The sequence below is a fragment of the Oncorhynchus mykiss genome, chromosome 18 (assembly GCF_013265735.2).
Source record: "Oncorhynchus mykiss isolate Arlee chromosome 18, USDA_OmykA_1.1, whole genome shotgun sequence".
Lineage (NCBI taxonomy): Eukaryota > Metazoa > Chordata > Actinopteri > Salmoniformes > Salmonidae > Oncorhynchus > Oncorhynchus mykiss.
Window position 1 is genome coordinate 58,765,161 of NC_048582.1, and position 24,218 is coordinate 58,789,378.

Genomic DNA, 24,218 nt, shown 5'->3' on the forward strand with positions numbered 1-24,218 from the left:
TCTCTACAGGCTACAGTCTCTCTACAGGCTACAGTCTCTCTACAGGCAACAGTCTCTCTACAGGCTACAGTCTCTCTACAGGCTACAGTCTCTCTACAGGCTACAGTCTCTCTACAGGCTACAGTCTCTCTACAGGCTACAGTCTCTCTACAGGCTACAGTCTCTCTACAGGCTACAGTCTCTCTACAGGCTACACTCTCTACAGGCTACAGTCTCTACAGGCTACAGTCTCTACAGGCTACAGTCTCTCTACAGGCTACAGTCTCTCTACAGGCTACAGGCTCTCTACAGGCTACAGGCTCTCTACAGGCTACAGCCTCTACATGCTAAAGTCTCTACAGGCTACAGTCTCTCTACAGGCTCTCTACAGGCTACAGTCTCTGCAGGCTACAGTCTCTACAGGCTACAGTCTCTACAGGCTACAGACTCTCTACAGCACATATGTCAGAGTCAAGGCCCGCGGGCCACATCCGGCCCGCAAGAAGGTTTTTTACGGCCCCTGGGATGATCTTGATTTATTATTAGAACCGGCCCGCAGCAAGCCGGCAGCCCGCAGATCTTTTACACGCACCAATACTACATTTCCCACAATGCAAAGGTGACGCACCGAGCAGTAGGCTGCTTCATTTCAATATTTATTGGCACAGCAGTCGTCAGCATCACAGTAAAATTAACTTTCAGATACCCATCAAAAATGGCAAAACGGAAGGTGGATACTGAGAACCGGGGGTTTCAAACAAGGTGGGAGTCGGAGTATATGTTCACGAAGGTAGCTGGAAAACCTGTGTGTCTTCTGTGTGGAGAAAGTGTGGCGGTACTGAAAGAGTATAATCTGAGACGACATTATGAAACGAAACACGCGGACACACACGCGGACGCAACTGTCAAGGCCAGTTTTATTTTGGCAGAAGAGATCGCTAAATCAGCCCGGCCATTTACGGAGGGGGATTTCATCAAAAACTGCATGATTAAAGTTTGTGACGAAGTTTGCCCAGAAAAAAGGCAACTCTTTTTAAATGTGAGTCTGAGCAGAAACACCATTGCCGAGAGAGTAGACCAGTTGTCCATCAATCTAAAAGAGCAGCTTGTGAAAAAGGGAAAAGATTTTATTGCATATTCCTTGGCTGTGGATGAGAGCACCGACATTTCTGACATTGCCCAGTTGTCAATTTTCATCCGCGGAGTGGACTCCAACCTAAGCGTGACAGAGGAGTTTTTGGCTTTACGTCCTATGCATGGCACAACTACGGGGCATGATTTGTATGAAGAGGTGTCAAGATGTGTAAATGAGATGGAGCTGCCTTGGGAAAAACTTGTGGGTTTGACAACCGACGGAGCACCTGCGATGTGTGGACACAGGAGCGGACTGGTGGCGAAGATACGGGAAAAGATGCAAGAGGAAAACGCGACAGGTGAGCTGACAGCTTATCATTGTATCATACACCAGGAAGCGTTGTGCGGTAAAGCCTTGAAAATGGAGCATGTAATGAGCATCATCACGCGCACAGTTAACTTTATCAGAGCCAAAGGTTTGAATCACCGCCAGTTCAAGGCATTTCTGACGGAGTTAGAAACGGAGCATGGTGATTTGCCTTATCACACAGAGGTGCGATGGCTAAGCCAGGGAAAGGTGCTTCAAAGATGTTTCGAGCTTCGTGAGGAGATTTGTCTGTTCTTGGACAGCAAAGGGAAAGACACAACACAACTCCGAGACGAAATGTTTGTGTGAAATGGCTTTTCTGTGTGACATTACGAGTCATCTGAATGCAATAAACTTGCAGCTGCAGGGTCGGGATCGTGTCATCTCTGATATGTACAGTACAGTGAAGGCATTTAAAACCAAACTGACTCTGTGGGAGACGCAGATGCGGAAAGAAAATTTGAGCCACTTTCCCAGCTGCCAGACCATGAAAGAGAAGCTCTCTACCAGTGCGTTCCCGAGCACACAGTTGGCTGATAAAATAGGTATGCTTGCCGCTGACTTTCGACGCCGATTTGCTGACTTTGAAGCACAAAAAAGCAGGTTGGAACTGCTCGGTAACCCATTTGCTGTTGACGTGGAAAGCTCACCACCAAACCTCCAAATGGAGTTGATTGACCTCCAATGCAATGATGCACTGAGGGCAAAATATGCGGCAGTGGGTGCTGCGGAGTTCGCCCGTTTCCTCCCCGGCACAATGCCCCAGCTGCGCATCCAGGCTGCTCAAACGTTGTCTATGTTTGGCAGCACATACCTGTGTGAACAACTGTTTTCTTTGATGAACCTGAACAAAACATCACACAGAAGTCGACTTACTGCTGAACACCTCCACTCAATTCTGAGGATTTCTTCAGCTCAGAGCCTTACCCCGAACATTGATGAACTTGTGGAAAAGATGGGACACCACCAAGTATCACCCTCAACCTCAAACAAGTGAACATTACTGTGCAATCACATATTTAGAGTTTTTACTCAGTTCAAGTTTAAAAGTTAAAATTTAATATTTGTTTTCACTGCATGTTACTTCTCCTTAAACAAAGTGTTGTTTTTGATTAATAGATTTTTGCACTTTATTTTTTTGTATTTCAATCCAATTATATTTTAAAAATATTTCAGTTGAGTGGATGATAGAAAATTGCTATTATTGTTTTTTCTTTGAAGTAAATTTAGCCCACTTTTGCTAAAATAGAAAATATAGTCTACTGATGGTGCCTTGAATACCGGTTTCTTTCATTTAATGTTCATGTTATGGGGATATTTATATAAAGGAAATTTGTCTTTTGTGTCTGTTGAAAATTAAAGATTACTGACAGAGCCATAAGAAAATATTGCTTTATTTATCTGATCATATTGTAATATATTTGTTAGGTTTTCAGTAGGTTCAATTAGGTTCACTAGACTATATGCGTCATTTAAAAATTTTTCAATGAACATTCGAACAGTCCGGCCCTCGTCTTGTAGCTGATTTTTTTATTTGGCCCTCCGTCCATTTGACTTTGACACCCCTGCTCTACAGGCTCTCTACAGGCTACAGTCTCTACAGGCTATAGTCTCTACAGGCTCTCTACAGGCTACAGTCTCTACAGGCTACAGTCTCTACAGGCTACAGTCTCTCCAGGCTACAGGCTCTCTACAGCCTACAGTCTCTCCACAGCCTACAGTCTCTCCACAGCCTACAGTCTCTACAGGCTACAGTAAAGATACAGGACATGTCATTCCTCTCCCCTCCCCTTCTTTCCTCTCTTCCTCCACTATCTCTTATTCCCTTACTCTCCCTTCCCTCCCTCCGTTTAAACCCTTCTTCCTTGTTTGTTTATCAGACAATTGGTGAATTCTCTCTCACTGCCACTTGACCAATGACCTGCGAGATAGGAGTTAAACACTTCCTGTACAGCTCTGAGCTCCCGCCTGGTTCAATACAAACTGAAGGCTGACGGGATGATAACAGGTTAACCCCTCTTCCTCTCCATACCCCCCCCCTTTTCCCCCCTCCCTTCCCCATACATGAATGCATTGGGAATGTGTTGTATTAGCGTTCTTTTTTAAAAGGGGTAATCCTATGTGAACAGAGCTCCGGGGCACCGCATGGCTGCCCACTGGCCCAGCAGCACAGGGAAACACAGAGAGGAAAGGTCTGCCACTAGAACTCTGGAAAAGGTGTTCCTGAAATGGCCGATACTGAAAAGGGCAATACTGAAATGAGTGATACTGAAATGGGCGATACTGAAATGGGCAATACTGAAATGGGCGATACTATGGTGTTGAATTCAAAATTCAAAATGATTCCATTCAAAATTTATAACTTCACCAATTTGGCCACTTGGGTACATTTGGGCTACTTCTGTGGGACACCTGGGTGACTTCATGATAAATGTCATGTAGCACACTCATTTTGGAAGTTATCATTCTGAAACTTTGCACAAGTACTGTTGCTCTATTATGTTTTTCACTGAAATTGTCCCCATCATCCTATCTGAATGTTTGTTTTGTCTTGTTCATTTTAAAGATGATGATCCAACAATAAAAATGAAAAAACTTATGGTTTTTTCATTGTATTATCTAAACCAGATCTATTGTGTTATATTCTGCATATCCTTGGTCCTGGGCCTGAGCTACAGGCAGTTAGATTTGGGTATGTCTTCAGGCGGAAATTGAAAAACAGTAGGGGGGTAGCAGTAAGAGGTTTTAATAAATGGATCACTAGTCACTTTATACAATGCACTCTAAATACTGCCACTTTAATAAATGTTGACATATCTTACATTACTCATATCACATCTATATACTGTATTTTATACCATCTATTGCACCTTGCCTATGCCCCTCGGCCATTGCTCATCCATATACTTACATATTCTCATTCACCCCTTTAGATTTGTGTGTATTAGGTAGTTGTTGGGGAATTGTTAGATTACTTGTTAGATATTATTGCACTGTCAGGAGGTTGAATAAATGTGGCTTGTCACCTAAAACCCTCAAACTTTTACAGATGCACAAAAATTGAGAGCATCCTGTCGGGCTGTATCACCGCCTGGTACGGCAACTGCACCGCCAGAAACCGCAAGGCTCTCCAGAGGGTGGTGCGGTCTACACAATATATCAGCAGGGGCAATCTACCTGCCCTCCAGGACACCTGCAGCACCCAATGTCACAGGAAGGCCAAAAAGATCATCAAGGACAACAACCACCCGAGCCACTGCCTGTTCACATCGCTACCATCCAGAAGGCGAGGTCAGTACAGATGCATCAAAGCTGAGACCGAGAGACTGAAAAACAGCTTCTATCTCAAGGCCATTTTACTGTTAAACAGCCATCACCAACACAGAGAGGCTGCTGTCTACATACAGACTCAATCATTGGCCACTTTAATAAATGGATGACTAGTCACTTTAAATAATGCCACTTTAATAATGTTTACATATCTTACATACTCATCTCATATGTATATACTGTACCATCTATTGCATCTTGCCAATGCTGCTCGGCCATCGCTCAATAATATATTTTTATGTACATATTCTTAGTCCATCCCTTTACATTGCGTGTATAAGGTAGTTGTTGTGGAATTCCTAGATAACTTGTTAGATATTACTGCACTGTCAGAACTAGAAGCACAAGCATTTCGATACACTCGCATTAACATCTGCTAACCATGTGTTTGTGAAGAATAAAATTTGATTTGATTTGAGTATTTGCATTCAGAACAGTCCTCCAAGCCATTGCACATATCATCCTTACCTGAGCAGGCTCCTGGTGTGTGGTGGCCATTTTGAGGAAGCTTCTCTGAAGCTGTAGAGCGTTGTTCACCATCTCCGCCTGTCAAGCACAGCGGGAAAAGGTTAAAAGGCCAAATCTGAGGGCATTATAAGCCACATTTCCCTCTCTAACGAAACCTGCACTGCATCATGCTGATATAAAACTCTGCATTAGTCAGGTCCCATGAGGCATGTCCCATGTTTGAGAAAAGACCTCCAGAGGAACCCATAAAAGGAGCTTTCCTAACATAAAAACCCCTACCTCTAACCCAAATACCCCCTCCTCCTCTTCCCTCCTTCACTGTGATGGGAGAAGGAGATTCAGTGAATGTTGTCTTACGAGGGAAAGACCTGTGAAGGAATATCCTCGCCCTGTCCCCCAGTCCCATTTTCACCACAGATTGGGTCTATTTCTCTGTCATTCTGCTTTAACACGTACTCAGTTATTTCATTCCCATTGGTAATCATGTCTCCCTTGAGAAAGGGATTTTTTCAAATTGGACATCCTGTCAGTGCCTGGTATGAATAAAGGTAAAAAAAACATGTGTGCTCTATTTTGGGAGTCAAAAGAGAATTCATCAAAGTGGTTGCCAACATGATTACTAGCCACAAACTACGCCCCATCTCTTTGTGGAAAACGGCCTGACATCAGGGAGGAAAAGGTGCTTGTGTTGCAGTTTAATATTGGAACTCAGGGTTAAAGTTCAAACACACTCCCGCCATTGGCTTTGTAGGGAACAGGAAACAGACTGTCATTTAAATCACTCTTCCTCTTCCCAGCTCTGGTGGTTTTCCCTGGCCAGCTCCCAAGCCAGGCAGACCTATAAGAGATAAAACAAGGGGAATCCTCCATGTCTTTTTATAAAACTAGTCCCAATAACAGACAGCTGGCAGGGAAGTGAAGTGGTCACTAAGTGCTCAACATTCATCCATCCCTATGGTCACTGGTAGATCTAGAGAGAATCTCACTGTGTTAGAGAGAAATTACTATTACATGTTAGTGACGTTAGAGTTGGCTGGGTGACAACATATACATCAGGGATCATCAACTAGATTCCGCCGCGGGACAATTTTTTCTTGAGCGGATGGTCAGGGGACCGGTACATAATGACAAATAATCTGTAGACTTCAAATTGACCACAACAAGAACATATATAATATTTTAAACCTAGCTTACATTTGGATTCGATCACATGTCTCTCTATTATACGTGGGTATATACTTTGAAACAGATTTGATGGTGTTTTTACAGTCTTTTATGTCCAACAATAACATTTTGCTCAGAAAACTTGGGAGGGCAAATAAAATCACCCGTGGAACCCTGATATACAGTATCATGAATTAAAGTTACACACAGAGTTTCTCTCAATGGAAGTAGAATAGTAGCCTGTGAGAACAGAGTAGAAGTAGAATAGTAGCCTGTGAGAACAGAGTAGAAGTAGAATAGCAGCCTGTGAGAACAGAGTAGAAGTAGAATAGTAGAGTGTGAGAACAGAGTAGAAGTAGAATAGTAGCCTGTGAGAACAGAGTAGAAGTAGAATAGTAGAGTGTGAGAACAGAGTAGATGTAGAATAGTAGAGTGTGAGAACAGAGAGAGTAGAAGTAGAATAGTAGCCTGTGAGAACAGAGTATAAGTAGAATAGCATCCTGTGAGAACAGAGTAGAAGTAGAATAGTAGAGTGTGAGAACAGAGTAGAAGTAGAATAGTAGCCTGTGAGAACAGGGTAGGTGACTTTCTTAGTTTCATATTTATTTATTTATATCATTCTGTGGTGATCCGTTCTTTCCTTCAACTCCCTTTCTTTACTTTTAGATGTTCTTGTCTCTCAGTTTATTGATTTAACTGTGTTTAACTGTGTTTCCTGGTATGTGCTATGGAATGTGCTAATGCTGTTCAGCTTGTAGCTGCCATAGTACCTTAAATAAAACTCAACTCAATTCAAATCCTAATGATCTTTTTTGTGTATTCTCAGCGCCTACTCTGTTACAAATATCACATACTTTGAGTTTCTGTCCGTTTTATTTTTATTTTACCTTTATTTAACCAGGCAGACCAGTTGAGAACAAGTTCTCATTTACAACTGCAACCTGGCCAAGATAAAGCAAAGCAGTGTGACAAAAACAACAACACAGAGTTACACATAAACAAACGTGCAGTCAATAACACAATAGAAAAGAAAAATAGAAAAATATATGTACAGTGTGTGCAAATGTAGAAGAGTCGGGAGATGTAGGTAACAAATAGGCCATAGAGGCAAAATAATTGATCATTAATACTGGAGTGATAGATGTGCAGATGATGATGTGCAAGTAGAGACACTGGCGTGCAAAAGAGCAAGAGCAAGAGCAAGTAATAATATGGGGATGAGGTAGGGTGTGCTATTTACACATCGGCTGTGTACAGGTACAGTAAGCTGCTCTGACAGATTAAACTTAGAGAGGGAGATACAAGGCTTCAGCCTTAGAGATTTTTGCAATTCGTTCCAGTCATTGGCAGCAGAGAATTGGAAGGAAAGGCAGCCAAAGGAAGTGTTGGCTTTGGGGGTGACCAGTGAAATATATCTGCTGGGGAGCGTGCTACCGGTGGGTGTTGCTATGGTGACCAGTGAGCTGAGATAAGGTGGAGCTTTACCTAGCAAAGACTTGTAGATGACCTGGAGCCAGTGGGTTTGGCAATGGATATGTAGTGAGGGCCAGCCAACGAGAGCATACAGGTCTCAGTGGTGGGTAGTATATGGGGCGTTTGTGACAAAACAGATGGCACTGTGATAGACTGCATCCAGTTTGCTGAGTAGAGTGTTGGAGGCTATTTTGTAAATGACATCGCCGAAGTCAAGGATCGGCAGGATAGTCCGTTTTACGGGGGTATGTTTGGCAACATGAGTGAAGGAGGCTTTGTTGCGAAATAGGAAGCCGATTCTAGATTTAATTTTTAGATTGGAGACGCTTAATGTGAGTCTGGAAGGAGAGTTTACAGTCTAGACAGACACCCAGGTATTTGTAGTTGTCCACATATTCTAGTAAAGGGAAAGGGACTGCTTCGTTTCACTTACTCTAGACTAACATTTTCAGATAAAGCCCAAATATAACACCAGTGTGTTAACCAAGACAGCAGCTGCGGACAGCCCCCTGTCTGAGACAGCTGGTGTGTGTGAGTGTGTTTGTGTAAGTGAGAACGTTTGAGGGATTTGGGGATTGAGGAGAAGACTTTGTGCTCTTAATGGCGCAGAGCCATTTCTCATTTGCAGCCTTTGCAAGACGCCACTCAAATACACTTAAGGAGAATCAGTCACACGCACACACACGCGCGCACGTACACACCACTCACATGGTTCTCCACATCGTTTCCTATGGCTCTGCTATTCTTCAGGTACTCTGACACTGGCCCCAACAGCAGCAGGTCAAAGGCATCCATACACTGGGACAGACCTGTAGAGACAGGAGGAGAGGAAGAAGCAGGATAAAACAATGACTATACTCTACTTTTACATACAGTATTATATGTTCAGAAATGTTCATTGCATAAAGTAGTTCCCAGTTGAACCTAGAACCTTAAACATTGAACCTCCTGGTTACTTTGCCTCACTAGCCAATGCTAAACACCGCTGTCGTAACCTGGACCATGAGAATTCTACTACTCACCTCCGTTGATCCCGTTACAGTCCCCGTTGGCCATGCCATTGGACACCTGCATGTTGACGGACACCTGCTCTAAGCGAATCACGGCCTGCTCCAGCCTCTGAACTAATTTTTCCATGGTGGCGGCCCTAGAAGGAAGTGGAGAAAGTCAGTCTGGGGCTGTAACCATGGCTGGTCCAATCAAAGAGACTTGAGCTGTAACCATGGTTGGTCCAATCAAAGAGACTTGAGCTGTAACCATGGCTGGTCCAATCAAAGAGACTTGAGCTGTAACCATGGCTGGTCCAATCAAAGAGACTTGAGCTGTAACCATGGCTGGTTCTGTCAAAGAACCTGGGGCTGTAACCATGGCTGATCCTGTCAAAGAGCCTGGGGCTGTAACCATGGCTGATCCTGTCAAAGAGCCTGGGGCTGTAACCATGGCTTCTCCAATCAAAGAGCCTGGGGCTGTAACCATGGCTGGTTCTGTCAAAGAGCCTGGGGCTGTAACCATGGCTTCTCCAATCAAAGAGCCTGGGGCTGTAACCATGGCTGATCCTGTCAAAGAGCCTGGGGCTGTAACCATGGCTGATCCTGTCAAAGAGCCTGGGGCTGTAACCATGGCTGATCCTGTCAAAGAGCCTGGGGCTGTAACCATGGCTGATCCAATCAAAGAGCCTGGGGCTGTAACCATGGCTGGTCCAATCAAAGAGCCTGGGGCTGTAACCATGGCTGGTCCAACTAGCCTGGGGCTGTAACCATGGCTGATCCTGTCAAAGAGCCTGGGGCTGTAACCATGGCTGATCCTGTCAAAGAGCCTGGGGCTGTAACCATGGCTGATCCTGTCAAAGAGCCTGGGGCTGTAACCATGGCTGATCCAATCAAAGAGCCTGGGGCTGTAACCATGGCTGGTCCAATCAAAGAGCCTGGGGCTGTAACCATGGCTAATCCTGTCAAAGAGCCTGGGGCTGTAACCATGGCTGGTCCAATCAAAGAGCCTGGGGCTGTAACCATGGCTAATCCTGTCAAAGAGCCTGGGGCTGTAACCATGGCTAATCCTGTCAAAGAGCCTGGGGCTGGAACCATGGCTGATCCTGTCAAAGAGCCTGGGGCTGTAGCCATGGCTGATCCTGTCAAAGAGCCTGGGGCTGTAACCATGGCTTCTCCAATCAAAGAGCCTGGGGCTGTAACCATGGCTGGTTCTGTCAAAGAGCCTGGGGCTGTAACCATGGCTTCTCCAATCAAAGAGCCTGGGGCTGTAACCATGGCTGGTTCTGTCAAAGAGCCTGGGGCTGTAACCATGGCTAATCCTGTCAAAGAGCCTGGGGCTGTAGCCATGGCTGATCCTGTCAAAGAGCCTGGGGCTGTAACCATGGCTGATCCAATCAAAGAGCCTGGGGCTGTAACCATGGCTGGTTCTGTCAAAGAGCCTGGGGCTGTAACCATGGCTGGTCCAATCAAAGAGCCTGGGGCTATAACCATGGCTGATCCTGTCAAAGAGCCTGGGGCTGTAACCATGGCTGATCCTGTCAAAGAGCCTGGGGCTGGAACCATGGCTGATCCTGTCAAAGAGCCTGGGGCTGTAACCATGGCTGGTCCAATCAAAGAGCCTGGGGCTGTAACCATGGCTGATCCTGTCAAAGAGCCTGGGGCTGTAACCATGGCTGATCCTGTCAAAGAGCCTGGGGCTGTAACCATGGCTGATCCTGTCAAAGAGCCTGGGGCTGTAACCATGGCTGATCCTGTCAAAGAGCCTGGGGCTGTAACCATGGCTGATCCAATCAAAGAGCCTGGGGCTGTAACCATGGCTGATCCTGTCAAAGAGCCTGGGGCTGTAACCATGGCTGATCCTGTCAAAGAGCCTGGGGCTGTAACCATGGCTGATCCAATCAAAGAGCCTGGGGCTGTAACCATGGCTAATCCTGTCAAAGAGCCTGGGGCTGTAGCCATGGCTGATCCTGTCAAAGAGCCTGGGGCTGTAACCATGGCTGATCCAATCAAAGAGCCTGGGGCTGTAACCATGGCTGGTCCAATCAAAGAGCCTGGGGCTGTAACCATGGCTGGTCCAACTAGCCTGGGGCTGTAACCATGGCTGATCCTGTCAAAGAGCCTGGGGCTGTAACCATGGATGGTTCAATCAAAGAGCCTGGGGCTGTAACCATGGCTGGTCCAATCAAAGACCCTTGGGCTGTAACCATGGCTGGTCCAATCAAAGAGCCTGGGGCTGTAACCATGGCTGGTCCAATCAAAGAGCCTGGGGCTGTAACCATGGCTGGTCCAATCAAAGAGCCTGGGGCTGTAACCATGGCTGATCCTGTCAAAGAGCCTGGGGCTGTAACCATGGCTGGTCCAATCAAAGAGCCTGGGGCTGTAGCCATGGCTGATCCTGTCAAAGAGCCTGGGGCTGTAACCATGGCAGGTCCAATCAAAGAGCCTGGGGCTGTAACCATGGCTGGTCCAATCAAAGAGCCTGGGGCTGTAGCCATGGCTGGTCCTGTCAAAGAGCGTTAATATGTCCATCAGTGGGCCTGTAGACAGGCCTGGTCAATCAATCAATCAAATCAACAACATTTTATTTGCTTCGTAAACACCAGGTTTAGAACAAGAGTGAAAGGCTTACTTATTGGCCCTTCCCAACAATGCAGAGAGAAAAATAATTGAAATAATTGAAAAGTAAAACACAAATTAATAAAATAATAATAAATACACAATGAGTAACGATAACATGGCTATATACACACTACCGGTCAAACGGTTTAGAACACCTACTCATTCAAGGGTTTCTATATTGTAGAATAATAGTGGAGACAACAAAACTATGAAATAACACATCTAGAATCATGTAGTAACCAAAACATTGATAAACAAGTCAAAATATGTGTTATATTTGAGATCCTTCAAAATAGCCACCTTGATGCCAGCTTTGCACAGTCTTGGCATTCTCTCAACCAGCTTCATGGAGGTAATCACCTGGAATGCTTTTCAATTAAACAGGTGTGCCTTGTTAAAAGTACATTTGTGGAATTTCTTTCCTTCTTAATGTGTTTGAGCCAATCAGTTGTGTTGTGACAAGGTAGGGTTGGTATACAGAAGATAACCCTATTTGGTAAAAGTCCAAGTCTATATTTAGTCAAGAACAGGTCAAATAATCAAAGAGAAACAGTCCATTACTTTAAGACATGAAGGTCAGTCAATACGCAAAATTTCAAGAACTTTGAAAGTTTCTTCAAGTGCAGTCACAAAAACCATCAAGCACTAGGATGAAACTGGCTCTCATGAGGACCGCCACAGGAATGGAAGACCCAGAGGTATCTCTGCTGCAGAGGATAAGTTCATTAGAGTTACCAGCCTCAGAAATTGCAGCCCAAATAAATGCTTCACAGAGTTCAAGTAAGAGACACATCTCAACATCAACTGTTCAGATGAGACTGTGTGAATCAGGCCTTCATGGTCAAATTGCTGCAAAGATACCACTAACACCACTACTAAAGGACAACAATAATAAGAAGAGACTTGCTTGGGGCATTAGACCAGTGGAAATCTGTCCTTTGGTCTGGAGTCCAAATTTGAGATTTTTGGTTCAAACTGTTGTGTCTTTGTGAGACGAGGTGTGGGTGAACGGATGACCTCTGCATGTGTATTTCCCACCGCAAAGCATGGAGGAGGTGTTACGGTGTGTGTGTGTGGGGGGGGGGGGGGTGGCTCTGATGATACTGTCTGTGATTTATTTAAAATTCAAGGCACACTTAACCAGCATGGCTACCACAGCATTCTGCAGCGATACACCATCCCATCACTTGTTTTTCAACAGGACAATGACACAACACACCTCCAGGCTGTGTAAGGGCTATTTGACAAATAAGGAGAGTGATGGAGTGCTGCATCAGACAACCTGGCCTCCACAATCCCCCAAACTCAACCCAATTGAGATGATTTAGGATGAGTCGGACCGCAGAGTGAAGGAAATGCAGCCAACAAGTGCTCAGCATATGTGGAAACTCCTTCAAGACTATTGGAAAAGCATTCCAGGTGAAGCTGGTTGAGAGAATACAAAGAGTGTGCGAAGCTGTCAACAATGCAAAAGGTTATTTGAAGAATCTCAAATATAAAATATATTTTATACACTTTTTTTGGTTACTACATGATTCAATGTTATTTCATAGTTTTGATGTCTTCACTATTATTCTACAATGTAGAAAATAGTAAAAATAAAGAAATACCCTTGAATGAGTAGGTGTTCTAAAACTGTTGACCGGTAGTGTACATGGGGTATCAGTACCGAGTTGATGTGCAGGGGTACGTGGAAATTGAGGTAGATATTTATATATAACTAGGAATAAAGTGACTAGGCAAGAGGATAGATACTAAAAACAGTTAAAGCAGCGTATGTGATGAGTCAAAAAAGTTAGTACAAAAAGGGTCAATGCAAATAACCAAATAGCTACCCGGACTATTTAACTAACTAACTATTTAGCAGTCTTATGGCTTGGGGTTAGAAGCTGAAGGGTCCTGTTGGTTCCAGACTTGGTGTATCGGCTTGCCGTGTAGTAGCAGAGAAAACAGTCTATGACTTGGGTCGCTGGAGCTTTTTACTATTTTTAGGGCCTTCCTCTAACACCACCTGGTATGGAGGTCCTGGATGGCAGGGAGCTTGGCCCCAGTGATGTACTGGGCCTTACGCACTACCCTCTGTAGCACCTTGTGGTCGGATACCAAGCAGTTGACATACCAAGCGGTGATGCAGCCAGTCAATGGTGCAGCTGTAGAACTTTGAGGATCTGAGGGCCCATGACTAATCTTTTCAGCCACCTGCTGGGGATGAGGCATTGGCGTGCCCTCTTCACGACTGTGTTGGTGTGTTTGAACCATGATAGATCCTTAGTGATGTGGACATCGAGGAACTTAAAGCCCGTCGATGTGAATGGGGCATGCTTGGCTCTCCGTTTCCTGTAGTGCACGATCAGCTCCTTTGCCTTGTTGACGTTGGTCCTGTCAATGAGCCTTGATCAATTCAGCACTGGAGCTGTAGCCAGGCCTGGTCCTGTCAATGATCCTTGATGTGTCCAGCACTGGAGCTGTTGCCAGGCCTGGTCCTGTCAATGAGCCTTGATGTGTCCAGCACTGGAGCTGTAGCCAGGCCTGGTCCTGTCAATGATCCTTGATAAATTCAGCACTGGAGCTGTAGCCAGGCCTGGTCCTGTCAATGATCCTTGATATGTCCAGCACTGGAGCTGTAGCCAGGCCTGGTCCTGTCAATGATCCTTGATGTGTCCAGCACTGGAGCTGTAGCCAGGCCTGGTCCTGTCAATGATCCTTGATGTGTCCAGCACTGGAGCTGTAGCCAGGCCTGGTCCTGTCAATGATCCTTGATGTGTCCAGCACTGAAGCTGTAGCCAGGCCTGGTCCTGTCAATGATCCTTGATGTGTCCAGCACTGGAGCTGTAGCCAGGCCTGGTCCTGTCAATGAGCCTTGATGTGTCCAGCACTGGAGCTGTAGCCAGGCCTGGTCCTGTCAATGATCCTTGATGTGTCCAGCACTGGAGCTGTAGCCAGGCCTGGTCCTGTCAATGATCCTTGATAAATTCAGCACTGGAGCTGTAGCCAGGCCTGGTCCTGTCAATGATCCTTGATAAATTCAGCACTGGAGCTGTAGCCAGGCCTGGTCCTGTCAATGATCCTTGATAAATTCAGCACTGGAGCTGTAGCCAGGCCTGGTCCTTTCAATGAGCCTTATAAAGGAAATAAATTGAGAACCATTTGGGATGTAGTCAGAGTTTATCTTGGACTTCAAATTCTGCTACCCATCAATCATATCACATCATGCATACCATACCATAGGTGTTACGGTGCGTGAATGAGGACCCAAAAGCGAATTAACTTAAACAGAGCTTCTTTAATTACCAAACATAAGTAGGCTCAGACGGACCGGCAGATTCCGACAGGACAAGGTTACAGCAAACATGACGACAGTCTGGTTCAGGCATGAAACACAACAAACAAGAATCCGACAAGGACAGGAGCAGAAACAGAGAGAGATATAGGGACCTAATCAGAGGGAAAAAGGGAACAGGTGGGAAAAGGGGTGACGAGGTGGTTAGGAGGAGACAAGGCACAGCTGGGGGAAAGAGGGGGAGAAAAGGTAACCTAACAACGACCAGCAGAGGGAGACAGGGTGAAGGGAAAGGACAGAGACAAGACACAACATGACAGTACATGACAATAGGTGTATCATGACCAATGGTGGAAAACGTACCCAATTGTCATACTTGAGTAAAAGTTTAAAAAAACTTCATTTCAAATTCCTTATATTAAGCAAACCAGACAACACAATTTTCTTGTTTTTTTAAATTGACAGATGTACTCTCCAACACTCAAGACATAAATTACAAACAAAGCACCCCCTAAAAAATAAATATATATTTGTTTCAAATAAAGAAATATAAGAAAGTTATAATTACAAAAAAATAAAAAAATAAAAATATTTTTAAAGCATTAGTGAGTCTGCCAGATCAGAGGCAGTAGGGATGACCAGGGATTTTCTCTTGATAAGTGCTTGACATGGACCATTTTCCTGTCCTGCTAAGCATTCAAAATGTAACGAGTACTTTTGGGTGTCAGGGAAAATGTATGGAGTAAAAAGTACATTATTTTATTTAGGAATGTAGTGAAGTAAAAGTAAACGTTGTCAAAAATATAAATAGTAAAGTAAAGTACAGATACCCCAAAAACTACATAGTCGTACTTTAGAGTATTTTTACTTAAGTACTTTACACCACTGATCATGACATGGGTCATGAGTCATGGCTGAATCATGTTGATTGAGTATGCCTGAGTTAATGAACCAATATAATAGTAGCCCGTAAACTCCACCTATCCGGTACTCCAGGCAGGCTAGAGCAACAAACTCTCAAAAGTATTTGAAAGATTTCGAACAGAATTTGCACCCAGGTCTGAAGGAGGGTCAGTTCAGTTGTCAGGCCCCCAGCCACAGAGCCACACCTTCAGCTGGATGCTGCTCCATCTACTGGAATGTCACTAGCTATTAGATTATTCAGGGACAGGAACAAAGGCAGCGCTAAGATATCTGTTAGGGGTTCTGAAGAAATGAGAATCCCATTCCACTCGAGGTGTTTTATTCCAAACTTGTGTCATTCTCCAAGACTCAAGATGTTATAAATCAGGCATTGACCCCACTACAATAGGCTACACACAAAGGACAGTATTAAAAGCTGTGTGTGCTGTTCTGTTCTGTCTGTTTCAGCCTCACTGCTTTACGTAATCGATTGAATACATCAAAAGCTATTTCTAGTGCAGTTGACTCCATCCACGTCATTATTCATCAGAATGATATAATGCTCACAGAAACATATGATTTGTACAGATACAGAAGAGTGTTTGGGGTCAGGTTTTAGTGGAGAGCTAGGGTAAGGGTTTACTTTATTCTAAGGATGTAGCCATCTATCTGAACATTGTGTACATTACAAATATACGAGCCTTGTCCTAAATGGTAACCTGGTCAAAAGTAGTGCATTATACAGGTAGTAGGGAACCATTTGGGACACAGACAAAGATAAGGTAGAGGGAGATTGACAGGAGGCCAAGTGTAGAAGATGGATCTGTGACTTGATAGAATTGTTCAGCCAGCCCTGTCCAATTTACTTCTCCGCTGTATCAGTTTTCTGGATGAACAGGGGAAGTAAAAACTACGGTACACATTACTTCATCTTTCATTTCCTTCTCTACTTTCATTCATTCAGGCTTCAAACACCAGTGATCAAGGAAGGTTAGAAGGAAAGAAGGATATAAGGAAAGAAGGGTGCATTTCAAGCGTTCTCAATCTATTACGTAAAGCAGTGAGGCTGAAATAAACAGAATATAACAGCACACACAGCTTTTAATAGTTTGTGTAGCCTACCGTAGTGGGGTAGTAGTGGGGTCTATGCTAGATGTATATAGTGCACTATTTTTGACCAGAACTCTATGGTCAAAAGTAGTGCACTATACAGGGGTCTGGGGATAGGGTGCCATTTGGGACTCATAGAAGTTCTTCCCTCTCTTGGTCGGGGAGAAACATTATCAAATTGGTCACCTGATCTGGTTGTTATCGGTGTAGATTGACCTCACTGGCCAGGCCATTCGCCTGACTGCGGTAGGAAGCCATCCCCATGCAGGGATCTGCACCAGTGATGTCACTGTCACACAGACTGGATTATTAGCCCTTCTAACACACACACAGACACACAGGGACACGAATGGAAGGACACATGCACGAGCACATGAACAAAGACAATTGCAAATACACACATTTCAAATCCAAATGTTATTTATCACATGCTTCATAAACAAGAGGGGTAGACTAACAGTGAAATGCTTACTTATGGGCCCTTCCCAACAATGCAGAGAGAAAAATAATATAAATAATAGAAAAAGAATAACACAAAGAATAACTACACAATGAGTAACGATAACTTGGCTATATACACAAGAGGCACCAGTACTGAGTTGATGATAACTTGGCTGTATACACGAGGCACCAGTACTGAGTTGATGATAACTTGGCTGTATACACAAGAGGCACCAGTACTGAGTTGATGATAACTTGGCTGTATACACGAGGCACCAGTACTGAGTTGATGATAACTTGGCTATATACACGAGGTACCAGTACAGTGTTGATGTGCAGGGGTATGAGGTAATTGAGGTAGATACACCACATGACCAAAAGTATGTGGACACCTGATAGATCATGGGCATTAATATGGAGTTGGTCCCCACTTTGCTGCTGTAACAGCCTCCACTCTTCAGGGAAGGCTTTCCACTAGATTTTGGAACATTCCTGCGGTGATATGCTCCATTCAGCCACAAGAGCATTAGTGAGGTCGGGCATTGATTGTGATTAGGCCTGGCTCGCAGTCAGCATTCCAATTCATCCCAAAGGTGTTCGGTGGGGATGAGGTCAGTGCTCTTTGCAGGCCAGTCAAGTTCTTCCACACCGATCTCGACAAACCATTTCTGTATGGACCTCGCTTTGTGCACTGGGACATTGTCAGGCTGAAACAGGAAAGGCCCTTCCCCAAACTGTTGTCACAAAGTTGGAAGCACAGAATCGTTTAGAATGTCATTCTATGCTGTAGCATCAAGCTTTTCCTTCACTGGAACTAAGGGGCCTAGCCCGAACCATGAAAAACAGCCCCAGACCATTATTCCTCCTCCACCAAATTTTACAGTTGGCACTATGGATTGGGGCAAGTAGCGTTCTCCTGGATTACGCCAAACCCCAATTTGTCCGTCGGACTGCCAGATGGTGACTATGGAGCGTTTCCACTGCTCCATAGTCTTTACACCACTCCAGGCAACGCTTGGCATTGCGCATGGTGAACTTAGGCTTGTGTGAGTGTTGCAACCGAGGACATATGATTTTTATGCGCTTCAGCACTTGGCGGTCCCTTTCTGTGAGCTTGTGTGGCCTACTACTTCATGGCTGAGCGTTGTTGCTCCTAGATGTTTCCACTTCACAATAACAGCACTTACAGTTGACCGGGGCAGCTCTAGCAGGGCAGATATTTGACAAACTTACTGTTTGGAAAGGTGGCATCCTATGACGGTGCCACGTTAAAAGTCACTGAGCACTTCAGTAAGGCCATTCTACTGCCAATGTTTGTCTATGGAGATTGCATGGCTGTGTGCTCGATTTTATACACCTGTCAGCAACAGGTGTGGCTGAAATAGCCGAATCCACTAATTATGGGGTGTTCACACACTTTTGTTTATATAGAGCATGTACATATAGGATAAAGTGACTGACTAGGCAACAGGATAGATAATAAATTGTAGCAGCAGTGTATGTGATGAGTCAAAAGAGTTTGTGCAAAAATGGTCAATGCACACACAACAGAATGACAGACACACAAACACTCACACTTCGACACTTGTCACAGGACAGTCAAGTTCAGTCCAGATGAGCAAAGAAGGAGCTGTGCTGTGTCTCCCGACATCACCTGCACTTCAACATATTAACATCCCTCACCGGTACTTAAATAAGAAGCAGAACAGGGTTTTAGACCATAGCCTCGGCCTTCCTCCTAGCTAAAATCAAATCGTATTGGTCACATACATGTTGAGCAGATGCTCTTGCGGGTGTAGCAAAATGCTTGCGGTCCTAGCTCCAACAGTACAGTAATATCTAACAATACACAACGATACACACAAATTTAAAAGTAAAATAAAGAAATATTAGGACATCTGCTACAGTAGGACCTAGCGTTCATCAGTTTCTTTTACCTTTATTTACATTTACTTAATTTTGCACGCCCAATTTTTCAGTTTTTGATTTGTTAAAAAAGTTTGAAATATCCAATAAATGTTGTTCCACTTCATGATTGTGTCCCACTTGTTGTTGATTTTTCACAAAAAAATACAGTTTTATATCTTTATGTTTGAAGCCTGAAATGTGGCAAAAGGTTGCAAAGTTCAAGGGGGCCGAATACTTTCGCAAGGAAAGTATCTAGGAAAGTCAGTTAAGAACAAATTCTTATTTTCAATGACAGCCTAGGAACAGTGCCTTAGTCAGGGGCAGAGTGACAGATGCGTGTGCTTGATTTTATACACCTGTATTGTCAGCTTGGAGATTTGAACTTGCAACCTTTCGTTTACTGATAGTCCAACGCTCTAACCACTAGGCTACGCTGCCGCCCTATCAGTGAGCCTGCAGCAGGACTCAAACCGGCAGTCCTGTGAGTTCACGAACTCATTGGTGGTGGATGGGAGGTGCAGCCTGGGCGTAATCTGTTAATTACACTAGAGAATTCTCTCAGCAGTGCCAAATGTCTGACATGGGCTTCACTGTATATTTATGTGGGCTGCCAGACAGTACAGGGCCCAAAAGAGTCTGTTTAAGATTTGGTTTGAGGTCTTCAAACTGGATGTTTGAGAGATATTCATACACCCTTGGAAGACAGTGTAAATTGAAAGATATATATATATGAAATAATCTGTTGTTAATCTGTTGTTATAGCAGCAAAGGGGGACACATTCGTTTTTTAACAAATATATATATATATATAACTATATATATTTGTTAAAAACAAATGTGTTATGGCAATGTACCTTCATCAAAGTGACTCCTTAAAATATACAGTTGAAGTCGGAAGTTTACATACACTTAGGTTGGAGTCATTAAAACTTGTTTTTCAACCACTCCACACATTTCTTGTTAACAAACTATAGTTTTGGCAAGTCGGTTAGGTCATCTACTTTGTGCACGACACAAGTAATTTTTCCAAAAATTGTTTACAGACAGATTATTTCACTTATAATTCACTGTGTCACAATTCCAGTGGGTCAGAGGTTTACATACAATAAGTTGACTGTGCCTTTAAACAGCTTGGAAAATGTCAGAGAATGATGTCATGCCTTTATAAGCTTCTGACCGGCTAATTGACATTGTTTGAGTCAATTGGACGTGTATCTGTGGATGTATTTCAAGGCCTACCTTCAAACTCAGTGCCTCTTTGCTTGACATCATGGGAAAATCAAAAGAAATCAGCCAAGACCTCAGAAAAAAACTTGTATACCTCCACAAGTCTGGTTCATCCTTGGGAGCAATTTCCAAACACCTGAAGGTACCACGTTCATCTGTACAAACAATAGTACGCAAGTATAAACACCATGGGACCACGCAGGCCTCATACCGCTCAGGAAGGAGACACATTCTGTCTCCTAGAGATGAACGTACTTTGGTGAGAAAAGTGCAAATCAATCCCAGAACAACAGCAAAGGACCTCGTGAAGATGCTGGAGGAAACGGGTACAAAGGTATCTATATCCACAGTAAAATGAGTCCTATATCGACATAACCTGAAAGGCCGCTCAGCAAGGAAGAAGCCACTGCTCCAAAACCGCCATAAAAATAGCCAGACTGTGGTTTGCAACTGGGGACATGGGGACAAAGATCGTACTTTTTGGAGAAATTTCCTCTGGTCTGAACTGTTTGGCCATAATGACTATTGTTATGTTTGGAGGAAAAAGGGGGAGGCTTGCAAGCCAAAAAACACCATCCCAAATGTGAAGCACAGGGTGGCAGCATCATGTTGTGGGGGTGCTTTGCTGCCGGAGGGACTGGTGCACTTCACAAAATAGCTGGCATCATGTGTAATAAAAATTATGTGGATATATTGAAGCAACATCTCAAGACATCAGTCAGTTAAAGCTTGGTCACAAATGGGTCTTCCAAATGGACAATGACCCAAAGCAAACTTCCAAAGTTGTGGCAAAATGGCTTAAGGTCATCAAAGTCAAGGTATTGGAGTGGCCATCACAAAGCCCTGACCTCAAACCTATAGAAAATTTGTGGGCAGAACTTAAAAAGCGTGTGCGAGAAAGGAGGCCTACAAACCTGACTCAGTTATACCAGCTCTCAGGAGATATGGGCCAAAATTCACCCAACTTATTGTGGGAAGCTTGTGGAAGGCTACCCAAAACGTTTGACCCAAGTTAAACAATTTGAAGGCAATGCTACCAAATATTAATTGAGTGTATGTAAACTTCTGACCCACTGGGAATGTGATGAAATAAATAAAAGCTGAAATAAATCACTCTCTCTCCTATTATTCTGACATTTCACATTCTTAAAATAAAGTGTGGATCTTAACTGACCTAGACAGGGAATTTTTACCAAGATTAAATGTCAGGAATTGTGAACCTGAGTTTAAATGTATTTAGCTAAGGTGTATGTAAACTTCCGACTTCAACTGTGTATATATATGGACTGTGTAGGGTAATGACTGATAGGTGGAGATGTTCTAAGTACTGATCTTGAGTCTGTTGTTGTGCTTGTGTTCCAATGGGTGAGATAAGGTCAAATGTAGGGAAAGCTGATCTTAGACCAGTGCTCACTGGCATACATAACACTGATCAAAGAGTGTACAGATGTAAGCTCTTAATTTAATGGACCATTTTCTCACATCAGGAAAATAATCCTTCAGCAACAGGAAATGTGAATTATGGATATTTGTTTAGGGGTTGACACGTTTATTGTTAGAGCAAATTAAGTTATACTTTTTTTTAAAGCTTAAAAACACTACAAGTTTGCACTTCTTGCAACAACATGGTGATCAAATTAAAATCCTATTTATTCCAAAATATCAAGATGTGCTTTGTTTTAAATAAAAACATTTGACAAGCCTTGCAACGTGCTATTGAACAGAGTACAGTCTGACACTCTTTTCCCAAGCCCTATTCATAATTAGTTTTCCCTGGAAGATATGTTGAAAACATTCAAATTGAAAATTGAGTGAAAGCAACAGCTAGAATCTGGCACAGTATGACTTGATTAGCATCTCTTCACCACTGTGAGTTGGCTAAAGAATCCATGGCGATCGAAATTGCATGGGAATGACATGTTTAGCTCTTTCGCTGTTGGACTCCAGCTATACAGTGTTACAATATGTTATTTGTATACAGTGATTGAGGGAGGAGAGCCAGCACAGAATTTGAACCCGCAACCCTGAGGTTAGAGATTTATAGAATTATATACTGGAGGCACCGTAAGGAATATTGTTTTCATAGCAAACAAAGCACCTAACAATTGTCTGACCAATGGGGTGGGATTTAGACCCAACAGCTGTGAAAGCAGACATTGGGGATGTGTTATTATTCTACTGAAATGAGAATGGCATTTTACTTCCAGATCCCCATGGGGTCTCATAACTCTATGCCCTGCATATCTGATCTCAGAGCTATATTGGGCCCCTGCTTCAAGTGAGTGGTGGTGATATACTGTCATCTATTCTAAGTCTGAAGGTTCTATGGTTGGTGCTTGATAGGCCCCAAAGGTCTCTGGGATAAGGACCATCTATTTCTTAGACATGATGATGGGCCTTCTACCTGGAGATCTGGAAACTCGTATAGTTATAGGGCTTATGAATAGTACATGTGAGAATATGAAAATAATCAGAAAGGCTTACATGTGAGAATTGAAAAATGGTCAATCAGTGAAATAATATTTCTAGACATCAATCTTTGTGAAGCTCATACTGTTTTGGACAGCATTAAACTGTGTCAACATTCATTGTGTTCCCGAAAAGGTTCATTCAAGGTTGTTGGTGTGACACAGGTGCACTGATTCTGTGTGAGAAATATAGTATGGTGTGTTTATGTGTCCTCACATCACATAGAAAGTAGGTATGACATTAGCATCACCTAACATAGGCATACTAAAAGCGATTATGGACTCGGCGCCACACATTACACCATAATAATAATACAACTATGTTGATATGTCATCTTTCCAGTTTCATCCTGCGTCATTGGCATGCTACATTGTATAAGCTACCGTTGTCATCACATACACCAATTGCAATGACATCGACAAACATTTATGAAATAAAGTTAGAAATTATTATAGTCTTAACAGTAACGGTAGCCTATTTGACACCTCACCGGTTTTCTGGAAAACACTGAAACGCCGCGAATACGCAATGATGTAACTAGCCATAAAAAAACACAAACACAAGACACACAGACCGCACACAAAGAATATGAAAAGGGCGATTGTTCAGACCTTTGTGGTTATCGGTGTCTTCTTTTCTCCTGCCAACACAGCGAATAGAATAACCGCACGCGTTTCAATGAGGCTGAGCCAGCTACAAACGTACTGCCCTGGCCCCCACCTCCCTCCCGTTCCCATCTCGTCAAAAACATTACAGTCGGTTGAAAACAAACTAACCAACAAAGTGACATATTTACCTTCGACTAGTCCCTATCAGATCCTGGCGTAGTGTTTTCTTTCGCTTTTGTAATATCCCGGCAAGATTTGTCCCTGGGTATTCCGCTGTACCCAGCCTCCCTGTCAGTCAATCGCGCAGCTAACTCTTGAGTTTCCGGGACTTCCAAATTAAGTAACATTGGTGAACCTGAGAAAACAGTGGATTAAGTGGACCAATGGCAAAGTACCAGTTGGTGACACCAATCTTTCCCTGCCCCACTGCCCGGTCTTGAGAAGCAGTAATGGGAGCCCCAGACACCTAAATATGGAATGTCTAATTGAAGTCTAATGTTGTGTAGGCAGGCTAACAATGGACTTGCCCATGACTCAAGGGAGAAAGCACTATAGCCTAGTTTCTCCATAGTGCTGGGTGGACAATCAAATTCTAAAAGCTTGTCATCATCATCACCACCACCACTACCATCATCATCACCACAACCACCACCGACGCCATCATCATTATCACCACAACCACCACCGACACCACCACCACTACCATCGTCATCATCATCACCACAACCACCACCAACACATCATCATCATCATCACCACAACCATCACCACCCCCACTACCATCGTCATCATCACCACAACCACCACCA

At 43.7% G+C, this 24,218-nt stretch overlaps 1 protein-coding gene across 2 annotated transcripts in view; it reads right to left on the reverse strand.

Annotated features, from left to right (window-relative positions):
* Window positions 1-23,854, reverse strand: part of LOC110496609 (adenylyl cyclase-associated protein 2) — a 48,676-nt gene extending 24,822 nt beyond the window's left edge. The window contains exons 1-5 of one of the 2 annotated variants that reach the window (XM_036953360.1): window positions 23,598-23,854; window positions 23,413-23,441; window positions 8,878-9,002; window positions 8,564-8,664; window positions 5,219-5,296 (exon numbers count right to left, since the gene is read on the reverse strand). In XM_036953360.1, coding sequence (XP_036809255.1) covers window positions 5,219-5,296; window positions 8,564-8,664; window positions 8,878-8,992 — 294 coding nt within the window. In that variant the 5' untranslated portion in view covers window positions 8,993-9,002; window positions 23,413-23,441; window positions 23,598-23,854. The remainder of the gene's footprint in view (window positions 1-5,218; window positions 5,297-8,563; window positions 8,665-8,877; window positions 9,003-23,412; window positions 23,442-23,597) is intronic. The other variant, XM_021572603.2, reaches the window with a different exon arrangement.
* Between the last annotated feature and the right edge of the window lie 364 nt (window positions 23,855-24,218).